Source organism: Haemaphysalis longicornis, unplaced genomic scaffold (genome assembly GCF_048455015.1).
Source record: "Haemaphysalis longicornis isolate Haplotype H1 unplaced genomic scaffold, Haemaphysalis longicornis Haplotype H1 scaffold_3, whole genome shotgun sequence".
NCBI lineage: Eukaryota > Metazoa > Arthropoda > Arachnida > Ixodida > Ixodidae > Haemaphysalis > Haemaphysalis longicornis.
The window spans coordinates 80,543,153-80,566,978 of record NW_027526335.1 but is presented as its reverse complement, the minus strand read 5'-3'; the positions used below and the strand labels follow the sequence as shown (position 1 = coordinate 80,566,978).

Sequence of the window (23,826 nt, the reverse complement as noted above, 5' to 3'; positions counted from 1 at the left end):
GAAAAGAAACCGAAGAAAGACGTTGCGCGTGATATCGATTCTTCACGGGGAGTTTTCGTCGTTGTCATTCTCCGCGTCTTCTCCTCTTCAAGAAGAAACGTGAGGCATTATAGGGATAATATTATTGACCGGCAAATTGTGCGTGGTGACTCCGGCGGCATGGCAAGTAGATGGCGAATTTCCTCCGTCCCGTAGTTTGGCAGCAATCTCTCCCCCCTTCTCGATTTCATCTTTCATCCACTCTCCCCTACGCTTTTCTTTGAACCGTTAACGCACTTCCGGCGTTCGGCGGGGGACCTGGAAGAGTAACGCAGCAAAATCGGCAGTGAATTTCAGCGGAGTTCGAGTAACGAGACTATCATTGGTCCCATTTTACTTTTTTTTAATCATTTGGGGCACCCAGCAACACAGCCGTATACACCGAAGCTCATACCGTATTCAAATCCATCCCCTCCTCCTCAATTCCAAACAGAGCCTTTATTTAATTTTTCTTGCTTTGTCTTCTTTTTTTCAAAAAGAGCATAAAGGGAGGCCGGACGAGCGTAGGAATTTGATTATTCGGACTCTGTGAACCTTGTTACTTATCCCTGTATAGAACACCACGTGTGTCCTTTAGTATCCCTTTGAAAATACACCTCTCGCTGTGCGTCCGATATTTCTTTTTGCATTTCCTTTTTTTTTCTTATTTTTTTCACGTCGCTGTGCTTCCGCACTGTTCCTGTGAACTCAGAATCTTTTTTTTTTATTCTTCTGTTATCTCCGTGATCTTCCGGGTTCTTTTTTTTTTTTCTTTTCTGCGTGAAACTCACTTCCAGCCTTTCTCTTTCGCTTTCTCTCTCTCACACTCTCCGCTGTGAAAATGCGCTTGTTTTGTCTTTTCCGTTTTTCGCTGGGCGCTATCCCTACATTCAATTATGCCTCCCGGTATATAGCAATTACCGATGCAAAAACCGTGTCTTCCATTTTATGCCCCTTCCTCCCAGTGTCTTTTTTTCCGTTGGGCACTTCGTTCATTCGGCTCGTTGGTTGTTCCGTAGTTTTTCGGCTCCCTATATGCTTTAGACACACATCCGTTTTCACCGGGCCCGCGAGAACTCGCTTTGAAAACGGGCAACCTGTTCCTCTACGCGGGATACACCGACGCCAGCGCTGCGAACAGCGTCGGCGTTTGTATGCAGAGGAGGCGGGGGCGAACAAACGCGCCGAACGAGAGCCAAAAAATTTTAAAACAAGAAATAGCTAGATGAGCGTAATTAGGGAGAACAGGAGTGAAGTAATTTCGTTTATTGATATTATTCGCCATTTCGTAGATTACATACAGGCTATCGCCTATTCGTCGCTTGGATTTCCCGTTTCATTGTTTGCGAACAGAAATTCGGATGTCTCGTTCTGATGCAGAACCGACAGAACTGAGCTCTTCCCTCCCATTTCCCCAACCCCGTTTTTTTTTTTTTGTCTCAGCCCCCATCACAGCTCGGAAAATAAAGCGCGAGCATTTCAACGGATTGTTATAGATTTCAAAAGGCACCTCGTTCCTACTTCTCCAACTAATGAACAGACGCGAATATCGCGCTAATAAATACTTCCAACTAAACGAGTTGTCAGTACTCTCGCTTGGAAACTGTAACTTCTGTCGACTGGGCAGCGTTGACTTTTTTGCGCCCAGTGCCAAAATTTACTGGTAATAACACAGCTCGATGTCGCGCATGCAGACTAGCTTTTTTAATCCGTCCGAAACAGAGCACGACCTTTTTCGTTTCACAACACCACGAGGTACTCTTTTTCTTGAATTTTTAGAGAGGTGTACCTGTTTTTGTTTATCATAGCATGCTTGAATTTCAAAGCAAGGATTTCAAAGTGAGAAATGCGCACGGAAGAACGGAATAAGTGATAATGATGATTGTGTTTTGTGGCACAAGGACGTTTTGGCGGATGAGCGGATAAATAACGTTAGGTCTGCACATGTAAAAGAAATTATGTTTGAACTCTTTACGAGCGATCAGGGTGCCTCGGCTTGTAATTTTTGCTGGGGCGTAAATCGCAAAGTTTCTACATTCCGCCCAATAGAACCACAGGGCTGCCGTCACAACTGGGAAACAGGCTGGGGCTATATGCAAGAAGTACTTTTTTTATAAAGATAATGTCACAACAATATGCTAAAGCTGTTCCTAAATTGAATATCTAGAAGTTAACATCTCTCTGAAACGGCATAGTTTAATCCAATAGCCCAATGGAGAATCAAAGCGCTAACTCCCCCTTTTTTTTATGAGCGAGCCAGTGAAGTTTTGCTCCGTATTACAGGAAGCGCTTAATTAAGGGCCTTTGGTGGGGTAGGAACAACGTGTTTTTTTGTTTTTTTTTGCGTGCGGTAAAGATGCGTTTGGTTTGATTCTTTACAAATAGGGTACTGAGAAGTGTGTTGATGAGTGAGATGATGACTCTGAGGTCACTGGACAGTGACGTAGACATCATAGTGCTTTATTCTCAAGCAGAAGTGGGGAGTTCTGTGCCTCTTATCACCAAGCTAGAAAATCCCTAGCGGAATGTCATCCCTTTTCAGGGGACTGGATGTTCCCTCGCGTTCTCTATCAAATGGTAAATTCCGGCAAGGAACAAGATCATAAACCTGCTTTTTCTTCGGTACGCAGACAAAAACTCGGGCACATGCCAGAGGACACATCTTCGTTGGGCAGCCAGTGATACTTTCAGCGTGAAAAATTCCGCTCTGATTGGTTGTTTGGGGAAACTCCTGGGCGTAGTGTAGGAAGGAAGGAAGAATGTAGAAGAAAGGCAGGAAAGTTAACCTGGCTAGAGCCTAGTTTGCTATCCTGCACGTGGGAAAGGGGAAATGGGCAAAAAAGAGAGAGGAAAAAAAGAGGAAAAGTTGGTCCATACACGTATGCCCAGCACTGAGGCGTAGTGTAGTGTGAAGAATAGCACGGCAGGTGCTCGGTTACAGCCCGCGCTGTAATTTGTTACTCAATTTTGTGATTGATTGATTGATTGATTGATTGATTGATTGATTGATTGATTGATTGATTGATTGATTGATTGATTGATTGATTGATTGATTGATTGATTGATTGATTGATTGATTGATTGATTGATTGATTGATTGATTGATTGATCAAACTATCGACCAATCGATCTCCCATGGGTCGATCAATTTAACCTTTGTGCATCCAACCAAACAACCGGAGGAACGCGTCTGTCTACGACGGGACGCGCAACCTCACAAAGAAAAGAATCTTTGAACGTGCATCATAAGCAGGCCGCCAAACAGTAATCTGACAACTCCATTTCGCTCAGCGACCGCCGGAAATCGTGCGGTTCTGCTCTGATTGCCGTTCCCGGCACGGACCAAAACACGGCCTTTGTCCGCCCAGTCGTTCTCTATTTTTTCTGCGTCCTTGCACGACTCAGCCAGGCGTCATCACGCCCAGGGCAGACGCACACATGCACGCGCGGCCTCGCGCGTGCAATATACCACTGCGCAGCAGACAGACACCGGGCCCCGCTTATATATATGCGGTGGCCGGCACGAAGTCGGCTTCTTCTTCCCTGGCGTGGTGGCCGACCCGGCCCGCTGTCCACACGCGCGCAGGGTCGCGGCAGCGACTGCAGCAGCTGCCTGCGCGACGCAACGCGAGCTGCGTCGAGCTAATTAATGAGCGTGGCTGCGCGCCATTAATCAAGCCGGAACACGGTCCGCGTGCTCCCCGCGCCCTACTCTTTCCCGGATCGCCTATACAGCCCCACCGACTGCTGGCAGTTGGCCTTTTGTGGCGACTCTGTGCCCGCACACCATACACACGAAGAGAGCGCTATTCCGCAACTGTGGAGCGCCTTGCATCCAAGAGGTGTACAGCTCCCCGTGTCGGGTTACCTGTTGAAGAGAACCAGTGTTCTGCCTCGACTCGGGGCTGTTGGCCAGCTGTGGCGATGGACGTACGCTGGAGAACGTGAAAGACTTAATTTTCTTCGGCGGAGATTGAAATGCGACGTTTTGTAGGGCTACAAACACTCATTCCACGGGCGTGCTCTCAGTGTGATATAAAGAGAGAGCCTTTAATTAAAGCTGAAGAGGTCAGCCCCACTAACTGTTGGGCTTGCTACTCTAGAAGGGGGTGAACACAGTGAGAGGAAAGGGGGAAAGAGAGAGAGATAAAGAGGGTCACCGCGAAAGCATGTAATTTTGCGCGGTAGGCTGAAAATGACGCGGCCTTCCATTTCTGGAAATATACGCATCGTCATGAATGAATTTCTCGGAGGTGGGTGCGAAGACAACAGTGAGGTACGTAATAGGTAAATAAAAGCCCTGCGGAGTACCTTTTCGTCCAAGTATTTTTGTGCGAAGGAAATTCAATTTGATCTCGGCTGCTGTTGAGATAACATCAGACGTATGCAAAAATTACACAATGCGCTCGCGTTAGACGCCGCACATCAAAACATGCCATTTTGTGAACGTTCATGCACCGCCTAATTACACGTGATTTAATCAAATCAGAGTACAAGGTTGTTCGACGTATACGCTAGTTTGACTCTTTTTTGAGTACGTGGGCAAGCCTATGCGCTCAGTTGTAAATGTGTCCCAGCCGCCTCAGATGTTGTCGACATGTCGTCCGTGGCGAAAAACTGAATTTTTCACCTTGTTTACTTTTTATTAGACCCTAGAGCCTTTCCTTGCAGCAAAACTGTTCTCGCAGCTTCATACTACGCTCCTTCAATTCGGCGTCATTTTGTGCACTTTTATTACGAGCATATGACAGGTTCATGGAGACTTTTTGTTTGTTTGTTAGTTCTTGTTTTGTCTTCTCACCTTCGCTTAGACAGCGGGACTTTTCTCTCAAAATTCTAGCTCCGGCATTGCAAAAGCAAAACGAAACGACCCAGAGAAAAAAGGTCGCTGCTCAAAGAAGCTCTCTCTTTCTTTCCACCCGTTCTCGTAGTTGGTTCATATTCATATTCGCCGGCTTGAAAAGGCCGTGACGAGAGACCGGCGTGCAATAGACGTAGTGGATAAAAAAGGCGCGAAAGTGTCGTCATCTTTTGCAATGCAAAATTTCTTGCCCGGTGAATTCTTAATGAGTTCCCGGGCAACGAGTGCACGAGCGACATTCCCGTCAAAAACAGTCTTTGCCGCGGCAGCGCATTGCACGGATGAGAGCCGACAGGAGCTGCCAGAAATTTACCACGCCACGAGGAAGAATTTTTGAGCAGCGTCGGAAAGCATTTTTAACTTTATCACTTGGTCAAATAAAATGAAGATGTTGAAGGGGTCGGGTTAAAAAAATAACTGAGCCGAAGCAGCTAAGCCGGAATTCGCTTGAATACAAACTCGCATGTGGAATGTTATATTTCTCAGGAGACGGCGATGAGGTGAGAGGGCTATATGGCCGGGGATCTGACTACCAACAACTTGGCGGAGCCCGTGAATCTTTGGCAACGCATCGTGATTTGTGACTCCGAATAGCCTAAAAGATATACTAAGTTGGCGCACACCAAACAAAATTTGACGCGCAAATTAAAGAAAAAAATATAGACATTACGAAATCCCATAATTTCAGAACAGCCAAAAGTTTGGAGTATCCATTTTGCGTATTTATTGCGTTGAAATTGGGTTTCAACATTACTACACGAATAAATGAATTCAGGAGAACAGTTCGGTGAGGTCGAATGAGTACTGGGCTCTAAAATTGCTTGCGTCGGAGAAAAATTAGTCTAGTCTCTCGATGTAACGAACTATTTCTAAGAAACTGTTTCCGTGACATTTCTTTTTTAGTATTTTTCAACACTATGCTGCAGCAATGCTTTGCGCATCAATTGGCTTAAACAGAATGGTTCGGCAATCTACTTCACGGCCACTAGTTCTGACTCTAGAATTTTGATACATTTTTTTTTCTTAAGCCTAGTTTTGTTAAATTTGTAATCGCTAGAATAAACGACTACTGCGCAGCCACCAGCGTAACTCCCAAATTTTGAAGCATAATCTGTATTCGCAATGCATTTAGTGCGTCGATTCACAATTCCCGCACCAAACTCCCTCTCGGTGAACACAACTGGATAAGGGAGTGAGATTGGTGGGCTTCCTTCATGCAAATATAACTTTATAAGTTCAGGTTTGCAGGTGATTGTTGTCAGTAACCTCAAGCTAAAGATCCTTCTGTGCTCTGTTCCTGTAGGCTGAGATGTGCGCAACCGTAAACACAAAGCCCCGGCCGGCTCATCTGTTTACACCCGGCATCGCACTTCCAGATCTGACAGGAATGCAAACCCTTTGATGCGGGCCTTTCCACGGAGGCTCATAAAAAAGAGACGCCTTTACAGATGGGATTTTCACACCTATAAACCTTCAATGATAAAACAGTTCATTTCGTACAGATAAGAACACTAGGTTTTAGGGGCGAAGCCCCTTAGGGCTGGGGCTGTTGGCGTCTCCTGGCGCCGTCGTAAGCGTCGTCTCATGTACTCACAGTACTAAAACACCGGGAAACTCGTTTACGCCTCGCGCTGGAGCGCTTCGGGACGCGTACTAAAAAAACACACGGACACTCGTTTACACCTCACGCTAGAACGCTTCGTGCTTCAAAGACACGAGACCTTTACAGCAAAGCTGCATACGTCTACCTCCCCAACGGTTTCATCTCCGTTGGCAAAAACGCAAAGGCGCCAAGAATACACTTATACACTGCATGCTTTGCCGCTCCCCATGTTTCCCGTAAGTGGAGATGGCCGGGATTTTTTTTTTTTTTTTGCGTCTAAATACACTGGCGGCGTGCAACATTTTGCGCGTGCATTGGTTGTAAGTCTCGTCTAGATAAAATGAACGTGTTGCCCACGACTTACAAGCAACGTTTACCACGGCACTCTTTTAATAAAGCGAAAGCTTTTTTAGTGCGGCCGAATGCGTCCTGCGAAAAGGTTTAGTCGTATGCCTTAGACCGGTGGTCAACCGGAAAGCTCTGATAAGGTCTCTGGACACACGGCGCATGCGCAAAAGCGGGCTTCCATTCCGTCGGAACAGTTACTTTAAAATATCGAAAAAATGGACGGTTCTAGATAAGATAATACCCGCATCGGTAATGAATAAGGAATGCAGTAGTATAGCTTTATCTCATAAACCACGCATCGCGTTGACTTAGTGCGCGAAAAATCGTCCCGTGGTTTCGTTCTTCGTTTGCGATTTGGGTCCATGAAGGGTTGACGATCGATTGGACGCACTTTTAGCTTTCGCGCTTCTTTCAAGTTTCTTTATGAAGGGATGGTAATTTTTTTTTCTTACACAAATTAAACAAGCCTCCCCACGACTTTCTTATTCTACATTTAAGACTTGCTGACATGTTAACCGGCCATCCGACAGCATTTTAAGGGTTGTTGCAACGAGACTGTATACGGGTAAGAAAAAACCTTGTTGTGTCAGGAAACGCATACCGACAAACGAATACCAAGAATGTGTGAGCACACATGCGCTGCTTATAATGGGGCGCCTAAAAACTCGTTTATAAGGAAAAGGGTATCACTTCCGTGGTAATATGATTTGGTATATAAACAGTTACCTACTACAAGCTCGAGTTTTAACGAACAAATTCTTCGGGAAGGCTTGTTTCCCTGTACGAGCTGGCGCGAGTATATCTCGCAAAAGCTCACTGTGTTCATGTTTCGGCCCTAAATTAACGGATACTTCAACCTGTAGCATAACCCGAAAAAACGAGAGAAATACATTCTTCGCAATATCACTACGTCTGCAGCCTCCCGAAAATCAAGGCGCGTTCTGGAAAGTATTGACGGAACGAAAACGAATTCGCTTTTCTGCACATTAAAAGATCATTCATGACAGGTCAGGGATACAAATCCAACTACAACTTCCAACGTTCAAAGACAACATACTCCCGCTGTTTTTAATTGGGGTCCATCCTAAAACAATTCAGCCAGATTATAAGTTAATTAATTAGTTCCATCTCGCCCTCACATTTCACCGAGTTGTGCCGGGAGCAATTAATTCAATGGCCACTGCGCTCGGCAGAAACAAAGTTTCTCGATCTCCGCAACCCACCAGCCTCGCGGGGTTTACGCTACAGCGCTGGCGACACAGCAAGAGAGTGCTCTCTTCACACAAAGACTCAATGCTGGGGCATGAAGCACTCAATCCACTCGCCTACTCCTCGTCCAGGGGAAAAGTGAGTCCCATGGCAGCGGACAAAGCAAGCCGCGCCGCTTGCTGGCCGACGAGCCTTTGTGCAGACTTCATCCTCGTTCGTTCGCGGGCGGCTTCTAGAACCTCGTTCGTTCGCAGGAGGCTTAAAACAACCCGCGTGCCCCTCGAAAATTAGTTTAAGTAGTTTTCGCGCACGGGGATGCGCCGCCCGGGCGTCGGGTCGCTAAAGCAGAGAGACAGACGCCCCGGAAAAGTTTGGGCATTCCGGAGAATGCTATACGACACGTAACAATAGAAGCGTACGGAGTCTCGGTTCAGAAGTTCAATGCAGTGGGGTAGACGCCGTACTCAAGACAGATTTGAGCAGAAAAAGAGGGCAGATATTTTATGCGTGTCCGCAGGGGTCACAGAACGTCTGCGAGTTGTCAGGCTTGGCCTTTGACTCATCGGTTCTCGTCGATTCACCGAGTTATTTTATTAGAACGCGTGGCCGCAACATTGTGACGCGACCACGAACCATTTCAAACAAAACGGAGTACAGATATTTGTTAAGCTATTGTACTCTGCCTCTTGTTGTACTTGCAGTATGGCGCGTCGCAACCTACAAATTACACATTTTCAAGAACGCTCGGTCCAGAGCGGGACGATAGCGGCGCGTTTTTTCAAAACGCTTCCAATTCAAAGCGCTGCACGCGCCTATTCACGAAGCCAAGAGTAGGCGAGCAAGCAACCAATCAGGCCGAGTTTGGCCGCCGCGAGAAATCCCGAGGAAACAGCCTTGGCGCGCTGAACTTCCACCTATCGGGCGGGTATAAGCGGGAAGGGAATAAATGTTTAGAAACAACCCGCGGTGCAGCTTGTGCAAACACACGACGACGCGCTCGTGAAAAACGTCGGCCATGCGCGCGTGCCGCTAGGTTTGGAGCGCGCTGCGCCGCCTGGCGACAAGGAAACGCACTTTGGCTCTGATAGGCCCGATGTTGAGTGCGCGGCCATTAACAGAAGACTCGCGCTAATTGCAGGGTGAGCCCTCTCCTCTTCCTCCCCGCACTTCCGACGACCCTCATTGCCCGCAGCGCTCTCCGAGATTCGGACGAAGGAGAGGCGGCGATTCTTCTTCGCGCCGCCAGCTTTATACCGGCGATCCGCGCCTCGCGCCCGTTTCCTTACGCCGCGGAGTTCAAGCTCCATCTTCGGCAGCATTAATCCCACGCATTCTCCGTTGACGTCACACCGCTAGATGGAGAGCCGATGCTGGAAAATCGGGTGTGGGCCTAAGCGTTGTATGCCGCCTTGAATGAGAGCACTTGGCCTCCTTAGCGCCTCAAAACCAGTACGTGGGCGTGCGGAACCCTTCTCTCAGTAGTTTTTCATAGCAGATTGATCGGCGGGAGTTTTGATCGAGTTTGTCTCGCTTGTGAAGGGGGAGAATCTTGACAAGATTTGATTAAAATATCTTCGTAAGGAACGGGCTGCAGCGCTCGTAGGTGTTCTCCACTCTGCCGCGTTTGGCACCGCGTGATGAGCACTCGACTTGGAACACACTGTTAGAAGGGAAAATCGGCGTTGCGGTCGATAACAAGTTAACGCGAGAAATGAATAGAGAACACACACGCGCACAAAGAACAGGATCCTGATCAGATTTGGACGTATTTGACTAGTTTAGAAATTAGAGGCAGAGCGGAAGACAGCACAAGAGGTCCAAACCGTCCAACCCGGTTACAGTGACCTGAATAAGCGTCCATCATCCCCCATCCTGTACTCTACCCACTTATTAATAGCTGTCGAATCAATAAAAAAACAACCTATGACACGTACTGCGCACAGCGGACTGCAGGTGTCGGCTGCTATTCCGTACAAAAATATAAAAAGGAATAAAGACGTGTCACAGTCCATATCGCAAAATCCCACTCCCAATCTCGAAAGCATTTGCAATCACTGTGAAGTACCCAAGAACGTCGTGGAAACTAATTCAGCGTTTGAAATTAGTGACGGTGCATCAGGAAAGTTGAAGGAGAGCAAAAAGAGGACTGAGCTTTGAAACATCGTTTATTTTTCCCGCCCTCACTTACAACGGGCTGATGATGGGGGAGGGGGGGGGGGGGGGGGCGGATGAAATTTCTCGCTGAAAAATCGGTGTCGCAGAGCAGCGCTCCCGTCATTCAATCTTTCTTTCTCCCCATTCCACGGTCGCGTTATTTCACAGGCATTCTCCGGAAGACCTGTATACACTCCGCGTCTTCATGAGCCCTTAAGATATAGTAATTACACTCGCAGCTTTCTTGGTTAGGATTTTTTTTTTCAAACGGTTGGTGCAAGTCGTAAAGCAACTGTCTTGTATCATTCATGTATTATTCAAAAAAAAAAGTTGTGCTTGATTCTTGCTTCTTCGGTATCATTGGTTTGCTTCTTCCCCTGCTCCCATGCATCAAGCCACGCCATTTGACCCTGTATTGGCATGACGAATACGGCCTTTCCCATTTTCCTAAATATCTTATACCGCACTCGTTATTTCTCATCGTACGGCGCAACACATCGGCCAAGACCATAAAAGCCCGCTCTTCACCTGTTCTTCATCCTTTCCTCCCATACACGCCGGTCACAAGGTGGAGACCGCTCACAAGGTGGAGACCGCTTTCCGGGTTCTCCCGCAACATCTGGTTCGGCCAGAAGCAGAGTCTGCGCTGTATACACCCCGTGTACACGCGTGATGTCCCCGTGTACCGGAGCAATCTCACAACTACTTTTTCCCTAGCCCCTTTCTCTCTCCCGCCGCTCGATTTCGCTGCCGAGCCGCCGCTTGGGTGGCTGCGCGGCTCTCGGCGCTGTGCGCCGGCAGCTTGCCGCTGCAGTCCGCCGGGCCGGCTCGGGTCCGGCGGCAGTGTTCGCTTATTTCGCCGAGATTTATAGCGTCGTAAAGCGAGTCCATCGCGAAGGGTGGACTTTATTTGGGCCTCCGGCCGCGCTGCCCGCTATGGGACACCTGGGACGCACCCCTCCATTCCCTCAGCTCCGCCGGCGCCGAGGAGCCGAGCCGACGGAACGCCTCATTCCCGATGGTTCGGCGAGGGGAGAGGCCATCCTGCGGCACAGTCCAGAGAGCGCTGGCCCCGATGCCGCTGTTCGGCGCCGGCCAGCGCGGCGAACAATGAAGAGTGATAGCCTCTTCGGGCAGGCCCGCCAGCCTAAATGAAAGGCTTCCGCCCCGGCGAATATTGGCGCGCGTTGCTTCTCCTCCCTCTCTCTCTCTCTCTTTCCCTTCCATGCCTCGGCCTTCTTCTCACTTCTTTTGAGCTGGGTGTCGACGTCGACGGGGACGACAAGGCTGCACGCGTCGCCCGTGGTGACGACGCTGCCGGCAGCTTGTTACGGCCGCCGTTTCCAAACCCTTTCCTCCTCCTTCATATTCTCGACCTGCATCTTCCTTAGCAAGCTCCTCCTCTTCCTCCTCCTTCCTCCTCGCGACGTTTTGTTTGCTGTCGTGGCTGATGACGCGCCCCCTTTTTCATCCGGTATATCACCTCTCAATTCCCGGCTCGTTCCTTAGTCGCCGTGTTCCTCCTTATCCTCCTCCTCCTACCTCCGTTATTATTATTTTTTTTTTAAGGAGCGGTGTTTGTGGGTTTGCGGAACTTTTGGTGACAGCGCTGTTGCCCCCGCTGCGCCCCTTGGCTGAAACTCCCCCTGACCGATGACGCGGCCTTGCAGGCTCACTTGGCTCGTGCGCCTGACTGCTCGCTTGCTTCGATTACCTCCACGACAGCGATGTACCTTTTCTGGATGTGAGGGAAGATGGAGAACGGCGGCAGGGATGGAGAGGAGAGACGAGGCGGAGAGAGTACGGGCAAGGGTTGCGGCAACCGCTAGAAAGCGGCGGTAACACGCGCGACCCTTTCATCTAGCTGTTGTCCGCAGCACCGCCTGGCGGCTTTGGTGTCCGTGACATGGCGATCACGTCGATGGCTTTGCTGTTGACGTGCTTTGACATCGCTTCGTGTCCTCCATTTTCGGCAGACCCTTGTCTGAACAGGCTTGTTGCTTATTTAGCTGCGCTAGGATGGGCCGTTTCCTACTTTGCTTTTTCTTTCCTAGTTGAGCAGAGTCAAGGAACTTTCTCTCTGATCTGCCACGGATTCATTGAATGTGTGGTGTGTCCAGTTAAATATTCAACACTTTTGTGTCTCTGCTTGTTAGTGGGAAGAATAGAGGGAAGAATAGAAGGGGGAATAACGATGAACCAATGGGCCTATCTACCCTTTTCACCTCCATTTTTTTTTTTTTGCATTTATAAAAATTCGCTCCTCAAAAACATTCGTCCATGGTCTCGCTGATTATAGTTATCTCCTTACAGCCACCATTCATGAACAGCAAATTCGCTTGCGAGAAACTTTTTAATCCCGCAATCATTGTTCATTCTACTGCCCGGACTATAATATCAAGTGCTACCATCTCTCACAGGTCTAGACCAGCCTCTGTGAAAAACTCACCGTTTCTGTGCGCATCACGTTCTTGAACATCATCGCCATCATCTTCATCACGTCATCAACTGGCGTAGCAAGTTAGGCATTTTAGCCTGCCTAACATCACCAGACTTCATTAAATATCGTTCTCTCTCTCTCTCTCTCTCTCTCTCTCTCTCTCTCTCTCTATCTCTCTCTCTCTCTCTCTGCCTGCACGTACGAATACCTCTTTTTTATTATCTTCCCATTGCCAATATTCTCCTAAATGAAATTTTTAATAATTTCTGAGGCTCTCATGCCTCGTTGTACATTTCCAGCCTATACATTCCCTGGCTTGTATTAGGTGGCCTTTAATCTCCTGAACCGAACAATCTTTGGTCTTCCGGGGCCACCAGCGAATCGTCGCTTCGGTCGCTCCTTGCAACACCCATTGCTTTCCTCACATCTCGGCTTTGCTTCCGCCGTGCCTTGGAACAGATTCTTTTCGTTCCCGCCTCATTTTGGTCTCCGCCGGTTGATCTCGGCCCGGCCTCTCGGGTGTCCAGCAGGCGACCTAATTGAAGACGCCCGAGTTGTGTCACACCCACATCGCGACGCCACTCGGCTCGTACGTGGGCATTCAACTCACGTCCACCGAGGGTACTTTGATCCCGTTTCTTGGACCTTTGGGGCGAACTAATGGCCGCCGTCGCAGCACCGTGTGCGTGTATATATTATATATACAGGCGCCCGCTGTAACGAGCCTGTTCGATTGAAAAAGTGTGCAGGATATCGTTTTCCGCTCTCCTTTCTTCTTCCACCCTTCGCTCTCTCTCTCTCTCTCTCTCTCTCTCTCTCTCTCTCTCTCTCTCTCTCTCTCTCTCTCTCTCTCTCTCTCTCTCTCTCTCTCTCTCAATCGCCACGGCAGAAATGTGTTACGAAGTTGCAGGCATCTCAATAATTCTGTGGCGGATGTTAGTGCTGCTGCGTGAGACGCCGAGGCAGCGTCGATTGCGATCAAAGCTGGCGAATGCTTTTTTCGCGCGCCTGTTGCGTTTGTGTAACCGCAGTGGAAGTTGAGAAAGAACTTGTGTAATAACCTGAGTGAATGAACGTGACTGCGCGTTTATTCGGATAGTTCACCCTTGGAATCAAGTTAGGGCAGTTAGGAAAAGTTCCAACAACCGTTTCGCTCAACTGAAGAAAAATCGAATATTAAGTGAGGTTATTGCTTAGCCGCGTTAAGCATCGCGGTTTTCTAGTTAATAACTTCCCTGGAGGTGGAGATTTTGTTGCAACTTTCTGTTTTCAGAAACACCTCTAGAAAGCAAAACTACTCGCAAATTTTGCCCGTTTTTATTACCATACTCACTAAAACCACAAGCGCTCGTTCGTCGTCATTGTTTTTAGCCCGCCGTCTGTCTCGTCCGCTTCTCGCAGTTTTGTAATGGATACGACCCCGCTTATTCGCGCACCTTCTGAAAAAGAGGGCCGACGAAATCAGGCACACTTGTCATGTTTCAGGTGTTCCTCTGCCGTTAAAATTCTGATCTTCGATCACAGTTTGCTGGTGTACTAAAGACACAGTGCCACCATATGGTTTTCTAGCCTACTTTCAGCAAGCCCATTCGAGCTGTGGAACTGTCACTCGATAAATAAAAGTAGAAGTGGTTACGGACACAAAGCTGCCAGATCACAGCGCATAAAACTGATGACATCAAGGTTCGTGGCATTTATGGTTTGGTGATGCCAAAAAGTCTTAAGCCTGGTTGTGTCCACTGGAGAACGAAGGCCTCTCCCAGCGGTATCAAGCCACGCCTATCGAGTGTGTGAAGGCCCATAGTGATTGCATAATCATTGGGAGGATTTCAGCAAATGTACTCAACCAAGGTTGCCAGATCCTTGTCTGGTGAGGAAATGCTGTGTGTGTCCCATGGAACTCCACCTAGCATAGTTAAACCTATCTACAACAGGCCATTAACAGAATTTCCTCACCAGGCAAGGATTTAGCAACCCTGGTTGAGTACATTTGCTAAAAACCTCCCAGTGATTATGCAATCACACTATCTGCCTTCAGGCACTCGTTAGGCGTGGCTTGATATCTTTGGGAGAGGCCTTCGTCCTGCAGTGGACATAAGCGGGCTTCAGATAAAGATAAAGATGCCAAAAAGTGGACGCAATTATATGCCTCTCATATGCCTCGCAATGGGTTCTAGTGTATTGCTGTCTCCAGGTATTTCTTAAGCGGTACGGTTCGGGACACAACACGAGAGCGCGGATATTCGATCACTAGTGATCCACGCTATTTTTTTCATGATTGTTTGACCGCTAACACCGGACCTCACGCAGCAATAGCACGAGAGGGCGCGTCAAATGTGTTGTCCAAACTAAATGTGGAAAAAATGTTTCAGATGTTTGAGACACCCATGTTTCAGACTCCCAACAGACCTGTTTCAGACTCCCGAAAATTCCAACTTGGAAAAGCGATTCATGAATGGTCAGCTCTTTGGTTGACCACACTTTTTCGAGGCGCGCTTAAGTGCTTGGGACAGGAAGAAACAAACAGGGATAAACAAATTAGTGAAGCATCCTTGCATTCGAAGCGTTGTGGCTATTATGGGCTGGATTCGAAAAAAAGTAGTTACTTCCTAGGAAATGTTACCCGGTGAATCAGCGTATGTCGAACATGTATCAATATTTCTTTGTAATCCGTAATCTAGCTGCTTAATTTCGCGCTCACAAACAGCTGAAGTCACAAGCACGTTAACTAGGTTATCCGAATACCGTGTCGGCCTTTTCCTGTATAAAGATACCCGACCCGACCTTCTGCCGTCAGCTCTTTAGTTTTACTCTCCTCTGTTTTCTTGGGGAAAAACTGCACCCATAATGCCTTCACTAGTACTTATTCGCCAAATCTCATTCTTATTTGAGTTAGGTATTTTACGTATAAAGTTTGACAAATGAACTTGATATTTGCTCATCACCAACCCTGTGTCATTTTTTTTCGTTTTATAATCTCTCAGATAAACAACCTGAACATGAATTCCTCCCTTATCTCTTGGGTTTTAAGGCAAGCATCTGATCTCTGTTTAGTTATTTCTTTCTACCTACTCTTCTTTTTTGCGTGCACGTAAGAAGTGCAAGTGGAAACTGGAAGCGAACGTACGTTCACGAAACAAAATTTGCATTCCAAGCGCATCCTTCATCTTCGACAAATATAAAGCAGTGCACAACCACGTCAGAGGCATTCAGCGTATTCTAAAGAGTGCGTTATCGGGTTACGCAAGCAGTGCAAGGGAAAAAAATAACCTAGAATCCGGTTGGAATCAGAACACATGCAAGTTTTTCAAGAAACGCTTTTTCTTGGGGTAAGAAAAATCTTGATTTGTTCATAAACATTGGCGCTACTTTCTTAAATCTGAAAAAAAAAATAATAATGACACTAAATGTTCTGGTTATGCACGCTATTTTTGATCGCCTTCATTAGCGATGCTGAAAAATGTGTGCCGAGCCAGCTAGGTGTCATTCGCACTCGACTCCCGCAAAGTACGGAAACGATGTTCAAGCTAACAGTATTCACCGCGATTGCTTATTGATTTAAATACTGGTCAGCCTAAGTTTAAGTCGGGACGAAGCACAAACGCTGACACTACCAAATAAATTTTATTGCGCCTCGCCTTGTACATTTATACACTCCTCTAGCCACGTGGTCCAGGTGCAACAGTGCGCAGAAACAGTTTCTCTTTATCAGTTAGCGTAGCCGACGCAGTGCTGACAGAATCGTTGTTGTCTTCTTCAATTTCCATCGCAAGAAGCAAGAAGCACTTAGATGGGTTGTACCTTCGTCACGCACGCTTGTTTATTCCTATTCAAGCGCGTTCCCTAAAGCCGCTTGAACTCCAATTTACCCACGAGTGAACGCGCGCTTTTACGGCGGGCCACAAAAGATTGCCGTGTTGCACGCGCGGCTTCCCGCTGAAGCCTGAGAAGTGAGCGAGGAGAAAACGTTTGAGGTTTCGGTTTCACGCGTTGGCTGCGACCAGCGCTCTCTCCCCTTCAACTTTTGGATGCCCCCTCCCCATACCCGGCTTGGATGCAAAATACCTGAAAGCATGAGGCGTGCAGGATCATTCTACAGATGACAAGACGGTTTCTCCCGCTCGGCAATCGGCTGAAACAAATAACCCGACCGAAAGTATAAATCAAATCTGTCAGGAGCATATATGTGTGTGCGTCACCATGAACGTCTCCGGTCGCACGAAGTCCTCGGGACAGAAAAATTGCTTTGCTATAAGCGATACTTCGCAAAAAGGGTGTATGATGCGCCCTCTATATACTGCGGGGGGTACAACGAAACACTTCTTAGAACAAAGCAATATTCTTACAACAAGGGTGTACTGTAAATTTATTTATTTTTATTTATTTAGTACATTCTGCAGGCCCAGTTTCGGCCCAAGCAAGAGGGGCGGTACAGCGCATACAACACACGCAAATAAACAGCACAAAAATGTAGCCGCACATTATGGCAAACAAAATATCAAACATGGAAACAACAATACATAAAAAACAATTCGCTACACAAATCAAGCAACCTCTAGTTAAAGATAAAGAACTACACATGGAAACAAGAACAAGAATGGCTTAAAATCATCAAGATTGCCTTCTTGTAAGGAACGAATGAATGAATGAATGAATGAATGAATGAATGAATGAATGAATGAATGAATGAATTTGTTCAGAAACGCTAAAGAGAGAGAGGGATATCTTCGTTAATTCTGAGAACGTCGTTCTGATAACAGCAGGGCTTCATATTTTAAACGGGTACGAATAACATAAAGGTAATGTGAGATCGAGAGTAAGAAAAAAGATAGAGGAGGCTCGTGTTAAAGATCCCCAGGTAGTGTAAACTAATCCGTATCCCTCCGCTACAGCGCACCTCATAGCATAGTTGCAGCCTCAGTGTGCAAACCCATGAAAGCTGAAAACCCCGCGCGCGTCAGTGCGCGAATTCACATAGACCCAGTAACGACGTTTCACGCATGTTCGTACTGGCACAAGGGTAGAAAACCTAACACTGTCGATTTTTCTTTCTTTTTTCTCTACTCCGCAGTGGTGCAACAACCGTACGAGATACGCGTCTACGATGACTTCGTCATCCGCATGAACACCGGTGTGCTCCGTTGTCACGTGCCCAACTACGTCAGGGAGTACGTCGTTGTGACTTCGTGGGTCCGCAGTGACGGCTTCATCATTTCTGTGCAAGCTATCCCAGGCAAGTATTCATCGCCTGGTACTCTACCGGCGTGAAACCACGGCGCTGTCTCTAGGCCGATAGCGCTAGATGTGCCGCTTGCGTAAAACTTGTCCTAAATGCGTAGCTAACCTACGCTTCAAATCTTCAATGCGACCCCGACTTCATTGCTGCGTGGTGTGATAAATGGATCATGCCACTAAACATAGCTAAATGCAAATCATCATCATTTACTTATAAACGTGCCGCAGTTTCCTACCTTTATTCCATTACTGCCACTCCCATCGCCTCGGTATATCAGCTGATAAATATCTCGGGGTTCACTTGACGTCATCGCTATTCCGGACTACCCAAATCGATATCACCTCTCTGCAGCATCCAGTGGCTCCTTTTGACGCAACCTCAAGTGCGTGTCCACTGGAGTAAAAAAAAAAGCGAGCTTATGTCACTTTCGTACGCCCAAAACTTGAATATGCTCCGCCAATCCGGCATCCATCACTAGTCTACCTAGCAACGAAATTAGAGTCTATCCAAAAACCCGCCGCTCGCTTCATATCTTCGCAATACTCCCATAAAATTATAACGTCAATGCAATAAAATAAAAACCCCTCTCTCCTTCCCTACGCTTGAATCCCGCCGAATGGTCACCCGTCTGTGCCTTCTTTACAGCTACTACTATCGTCCCCGCTCACGAAATTTATTGTTTCGACGAGCGCACAGAACTTAAGCACGGTTAAATTACAGCAGACCCATTGCTCATATCGCCACGGCCGGACATCAGAATTTAACACCTCATTTTTTTCTCACGCAGTAGCCCTGTGGAATTCCTACCGGAGCACTGCGCGTCATGCACCGACCGCGGAACGTTCCGCACTAAGCTTACTGACCACTTGTCTGAGCAACTCGCATGTTTTTTTTTTTTTATAATTTGAGTACCTCATGTTTTTATTTCAAGAAGTTCAGATTATATATATTTGGGATTTCAGATAACATTCACGTTTTGCATTGTTCTTACTATCCACTTGGATTCGATTCTGGTTTCTGTATGTTGTTCTGCTTTTTTGTGTGTGTTATATTTAACATTGCACTGTACCTCGGGACCTGCCCTATCTTATGTAATACACTCGGACCTTTAAGGATGAAATAAATGAAAAGTGAAAGAATGCCGAGACACCAAGAAAGAGGAGGGCGTGTCACCGTTGTTAGGCAACGCTTGGACATGCGCAGAGTGGCTCGCCTGGAAAGTAAAAGGGTGCCTAACCAGCAAGAAAGAGGAGAGAGCGTCGATTTTGCCGGCAGAAATGCTGGTGGTGCTGCACTGACCTTCTATTTGGGCTGTCGGTCTCCTCTACAACAGCTGTGGTTAAACCGGTTTGATCCGGTTAGACTGGTTTCGGATGTAGTGCTGGTTACAGGGTGAGACCGTTAGATTTGCCCCCTGCAAAGTGCCAGGGGTAAGTTTTTTTACGTTGAATTTTTTTCGTCCAACATAGATAACCTAAGTGAATTTTAAATTCAATAAAGTGGATAAAAGCGAGTGCTTCAGTATTCTGTATGATACCATGCCGCGTCATCTATAAAAATAGATGAAAAAGTACATCTGAGTTTTGGATGTCATTTGCTTATACGTACACAGAAGGTCACTGCAATTATAGGTGCTGAAGTTCTTAACGTTAAGTTTAAAATTCTGGAGTGAAATTCCGTCAGAATGCAAATGTTATTTTGCGATGTTCTTAGATGCAAGTACACTTCGTCGTGCATTTAAAATGAACTTACATTCTTTTAAAAGAGAATATGTGGTATCAAAATAGTCCAGCATCAGCTTGTATGGCTTCCCACCGGAAACTGCGGTTTCCGCCGAGCGCTTGAACTACACATTACCACGGTACAAGCTCGCGGGACCAACGCCAATTCTGCTTCGCACTGTTTCGCACTAATTGCTGGAAATTAAAGTCGTCCCGGCAGTTCAACTTCTCAACAAAGAACCAATATAGTCAAACCTGCCGCATGTCCTCTGCTATAGTGCTTCGTTTAGCGAGATCGCGTCCTTTTTAAAGCCATTTTTCTCGGAATACGGATGTTGGATCAGAGAACGTGCCAAGTCTCGTTATTCCCTCCGTGGTTCCCTGGAACTCTGGTGGGAATCGTTACAGAGACCCTACTTTTTTGCAATATTGCCACGAGAGCCCCTGGATGAAGGCGTCGTGCCCGGCCTGTCACGCTATAGGGGCCAGGGAAACCAGGGCGCGTTTCGCCGAAACGGCGCCCATATTTTTCGCTTACCGCGTCGCGGGAACATGCCCGGCCGCACACTTCTCGCAGCACAGGGAATATTGATCACGTCAGGCGCTGCTTCGTCCCGTAGCTCGCACCTCGGCCGGCTAATCTAGAGCGCTGAGTGGCCCCTTGGGTGAGCCTAACGTCTGCTCTCTCGCGCCCATGCAGACGAGAATTCCAAGTACGTGGCCTTCACAACCGGCGAGCTTCACGTCCGCCGAGCCGGGCCCGAAGACAGCCACCACTCGTTCCAGTGTCAGACCAAGGACACCTTGACGGGAGCCGTGGCTAGCAGCATTACGGCCGGGAAGCTTGTCATCACGGGTGCGCGTTCATTCATTCATTCATTCATTCATTCATTCATTCATTCATTCATTCATTCATTCACGCTCTCATCATTTTGCAGGAGTATTCGGATGGAACACCCCCGGCTTTGAGGTTATTTCCACAAGTCATAAACTCCGGCCACGGGGTGCACCGTAACAGCACATGTATGATGCTGAAAGTCCTGTTTCGTGCATAGCAAACCGTGAGATTAGCGAAAATCAAAATTTTGAATGCTGAGATCACATGGAGACACATTTCCCACTAGAGTGACATCACTAGTCGGTAGCTGCTGTGGTGGCCGCGAAAGCATGGCGCTTTCCTTTCTGCCACATATTACGGCTGAACTAAGGCTCCGCATTTCCGCTAAACAGTCACATATCAAATTGCACGGGCTAAACTACGCAATTTATTCACAAATGTACCCCCCCCCCCCCCCCCACCCCTCCGCGGTGGCTAGTGGCTAAGGCGTTGCACTGCTGAGCACGAGGTCGCGGGCTCGGTTCCCGGCCGCGGCGGTCGCTTTTCTGATGGAGGCGAAAATCAAAAACGCGCGTGTGTACGAGATTTCGGCACACGTTAAAACTTCCCCAGGCGGTCAAAGTTAATCCGTAGCCCTCCACTACGGCGCACCTCATCGCCCGCGTTGCGTCGGCGCGTTAAACCCCCCAATCAACCAATTATTCACAAATTAGACCTTGACAAACTCACTTCAGAGTCTCCTTAAAGGGGCCATGAAGGCAACATACATCCTCGTTTAATTATAAAAAACCAGCCTTTGGTAACCTAGTTAGTTCCATTCCAGCCACTGGAGACTTTTCTTTATTAACAAACACGCAAGAAATATTGAAATAACTTCCAAATTTTCTGCTACAGTGTCGTCATAAGTGGCAGCAATATAAACAGTTATCAGCGTGGTGACTGCACGTTGGCATTCAGGTGATGCGATCAAGTGGAACTAGGCACCCCACAACAACCTCCCAGTGATGTTTCTTAACGGGGGCTTAGGCCGTCGGCCGCCAGTCGCATACACAAGGTGCTGTGACATCATAAATCGCCCTGAAGTGGCTGGGTAGTCGTCACTGCCGCCCGTTGTATTTGACATCTCGATTACTTGTCTGAAGTTTGCGATAAAATTAGTGTCATTGTTATTGGGACAAAGCACTATTTTAGTGAACCAATCTTGTATCTTGTCTTCACTGCCCCTTTAAAGGGACCCCGCGACACTTTATGCAACTTCTTTTCAAATGTTAAATGCTTTCAAAACGTAGTCACACAACACACCCAGTACTTAGATTAGGGGGTCGCGAAGTATACCTCACCTAAAAATTACTGCTCTATGCCCATCAGATAACTTGTAAACTGGCTCAAAAGATTTTCCTCTCTTTTCCAGTCTTGACGTTCTTCGACGGCTCGAATTACGTCACTAAGGTCATGTAGCAAATGTTGGTCGGTTTCCCTTCAGTTTCAGCGATGAACGCTTTTCGATAGCAACATTGAAAATAAAGCCACAAAAACAAAGCAGAAATGGAAGGCGTATACCTGGTGCGACGAGCAAATCACGCAGTGCCGCTCCGTGCTGGCGGTAACTATAGCTTTTGCAGTTGTTCCAGACGCGAAGGAAAGAGTGAAAGCGCTTATCGAAAGTGTTGCAGGGTCACTTTAACAATCCCCAACTTTTTCCCCCGACCGCAACGGCAGAGCCCCACTCGAGCATCCCGGCCAAGGTGATTCACTGGAGTCGTCAGGTGGAGGGCCCCCAGGGCTCGGCGCTGTTCGTGCCGTGCGAGGCCCAGGGCCACCCGCAGCCGTCGTACCGCTGGTACCGGCTGTACGGCGCCCGGCTGAGGCCGCTGCTGCCGCTCACCGAGCCGGGCATCGTGCTCGTCGGCGGCACGCTCGTCTTCCGCAGGGCCTCGGTCCAGGACAGCGCCACCTACGTCTGCGTCGTCAGCAACGGCGCCGGAGCCGAGGAGAAGAACGAAATACAGCTGCTCGTCACCGGTGGGTACCGGAAACAGCCCGAGGAAAGCGCTTACTGAAAAAGTAACCGTAGCTCTGGTTCACAGATAAAATTGAACAAGTCGACTGCAGTGGCTGGTAGACCTTTTCGTTTACGAATAGGATCATCAAAAACAGCTCATCAACGTGCTTCGTTGAGTTTCGGCCGTCATGGCTGTGTGACTGATTGCGTCGGTGACGCCATGTTCCTGAGGCTCACCGAACTTGATGTGCGAAGAATACACTAGAAGTAGTGCTAGCCTACCTTTGTAACCACTGACGGTGCATTGGTGAGGACGTGGCTTGCTGTGCGCAGCTTTTGGAGAAAAATGCGAAAGGGTCTCAGCGGCCTACACCGCAAATAAATTCATTTTTCTTACTAAATCGCCATGCGGAAGGTCAGAGCAAGAAAAAGAACACTATAAGTGCATGTTTGGGCATTTCTCTTTTTCTTATTTTTGTTTTTCTTGCGCTCATCTTCAACGTGACCCTTTTGTGCGCGTAAAATATGCCAATGATTTCAAAAGCGCAGGCTGCGATAGTATACTTAGATGCAACATTTTTAAAGACGATAGTCTTTCTTGTTCTATCTAAACGCAAAAACTTTGGGCTCTCAGTCTCTCCCTAGAGTCAGCGGCACAGACAAAATTTAAAAGAATTCGTGAACTAGACGCTTATATATGCAAAAACTTCAAAACTACTATATCTGGTGGCAATATTCCTACTTGTCAACATTGTTGAGCAAAAAGAAAACTTTAGGCACATTTGAGGCAAGACATCAATACATAAGTGGCATCTGAATTGTTCTCTTCATTAAAAATACATGGCTCCTTGATTTTTGCGATAGGGGATAAACAAATACGCATTGAAAAAAAATATATATTTTCACCTCAAAGTAAAAAAGCGCTCGCGGCGCCCCATTGTGGCAGTGTTCCGGGTTAAACAGTAAAAGAAGGTTCCAGTAGATGGCACGAGCAGTAGAACGCGGGAAAATTGAATTGACTTGAGCAAACCTGTGCTGTGTGTATGGTGAGAGGACCGAAATGGGAGGAGAAGAGCATGGGAAGGATGGGTGGGAAAAATAGGCATTTACGTGGCAGGGGCGGCAGGAGTCGTCTTTCACTCACTTCAATTCAAATGTCAATGAAATGTCGTCTTTCGACGACATTTGAATTGAAGTGAGCAGATACGCGCCCTTTTTTCTTTTCTAAAGTTCATTGCTGCTTTCGCGTACACTGGTCGCAATGAAGGAGTTCAAAAACGTTTACTGAATCTTCCTAGCTACGTTTTAGAAATGTTTTGCTGAGTACGTGGGCTTCCTATGCGGCAGTCCTACTGTCAACGCTGTGGTCGTGAGCTGGTGGTAGCGACGGCTTCAT

The 23,826-nt window shown here is 47.5% G+C and overlaps 1 protein-coding gene across 3 annotated transcripts in view; it reads left to right on the top strand.

The window, feature by feature from the left end:
- Positions 1 to 23,826, top strand: part of LOC144174726 (cell adhesion molecule Dscam1-like) — a 388,470-nt gene that overhangs the window by 297,614 nt on the left and 67,030 nt on the right. For all 3 annotated transcript variants that reach the window (XM_077703557.1, XM_077703559.1, XM_077703558.1), the window contains 3 exons: positions 17,705 to 17,866; positions 20,291 to 20,446; positions 22,148 to 22,450. In XM_077703557.1, the coding sequence (XP_077559683.1) occupies positions 17,705 to 17,866; positions 20,291 to 20,446; positions 22,148 to 22,450 (621 nt within the window). The remainder of the gene's footprint in view (positions 1 to 17,704; positions 17,867 to 20,290; positions 20,447 to 22,147; positions 22,451 to 23,826) is intronic.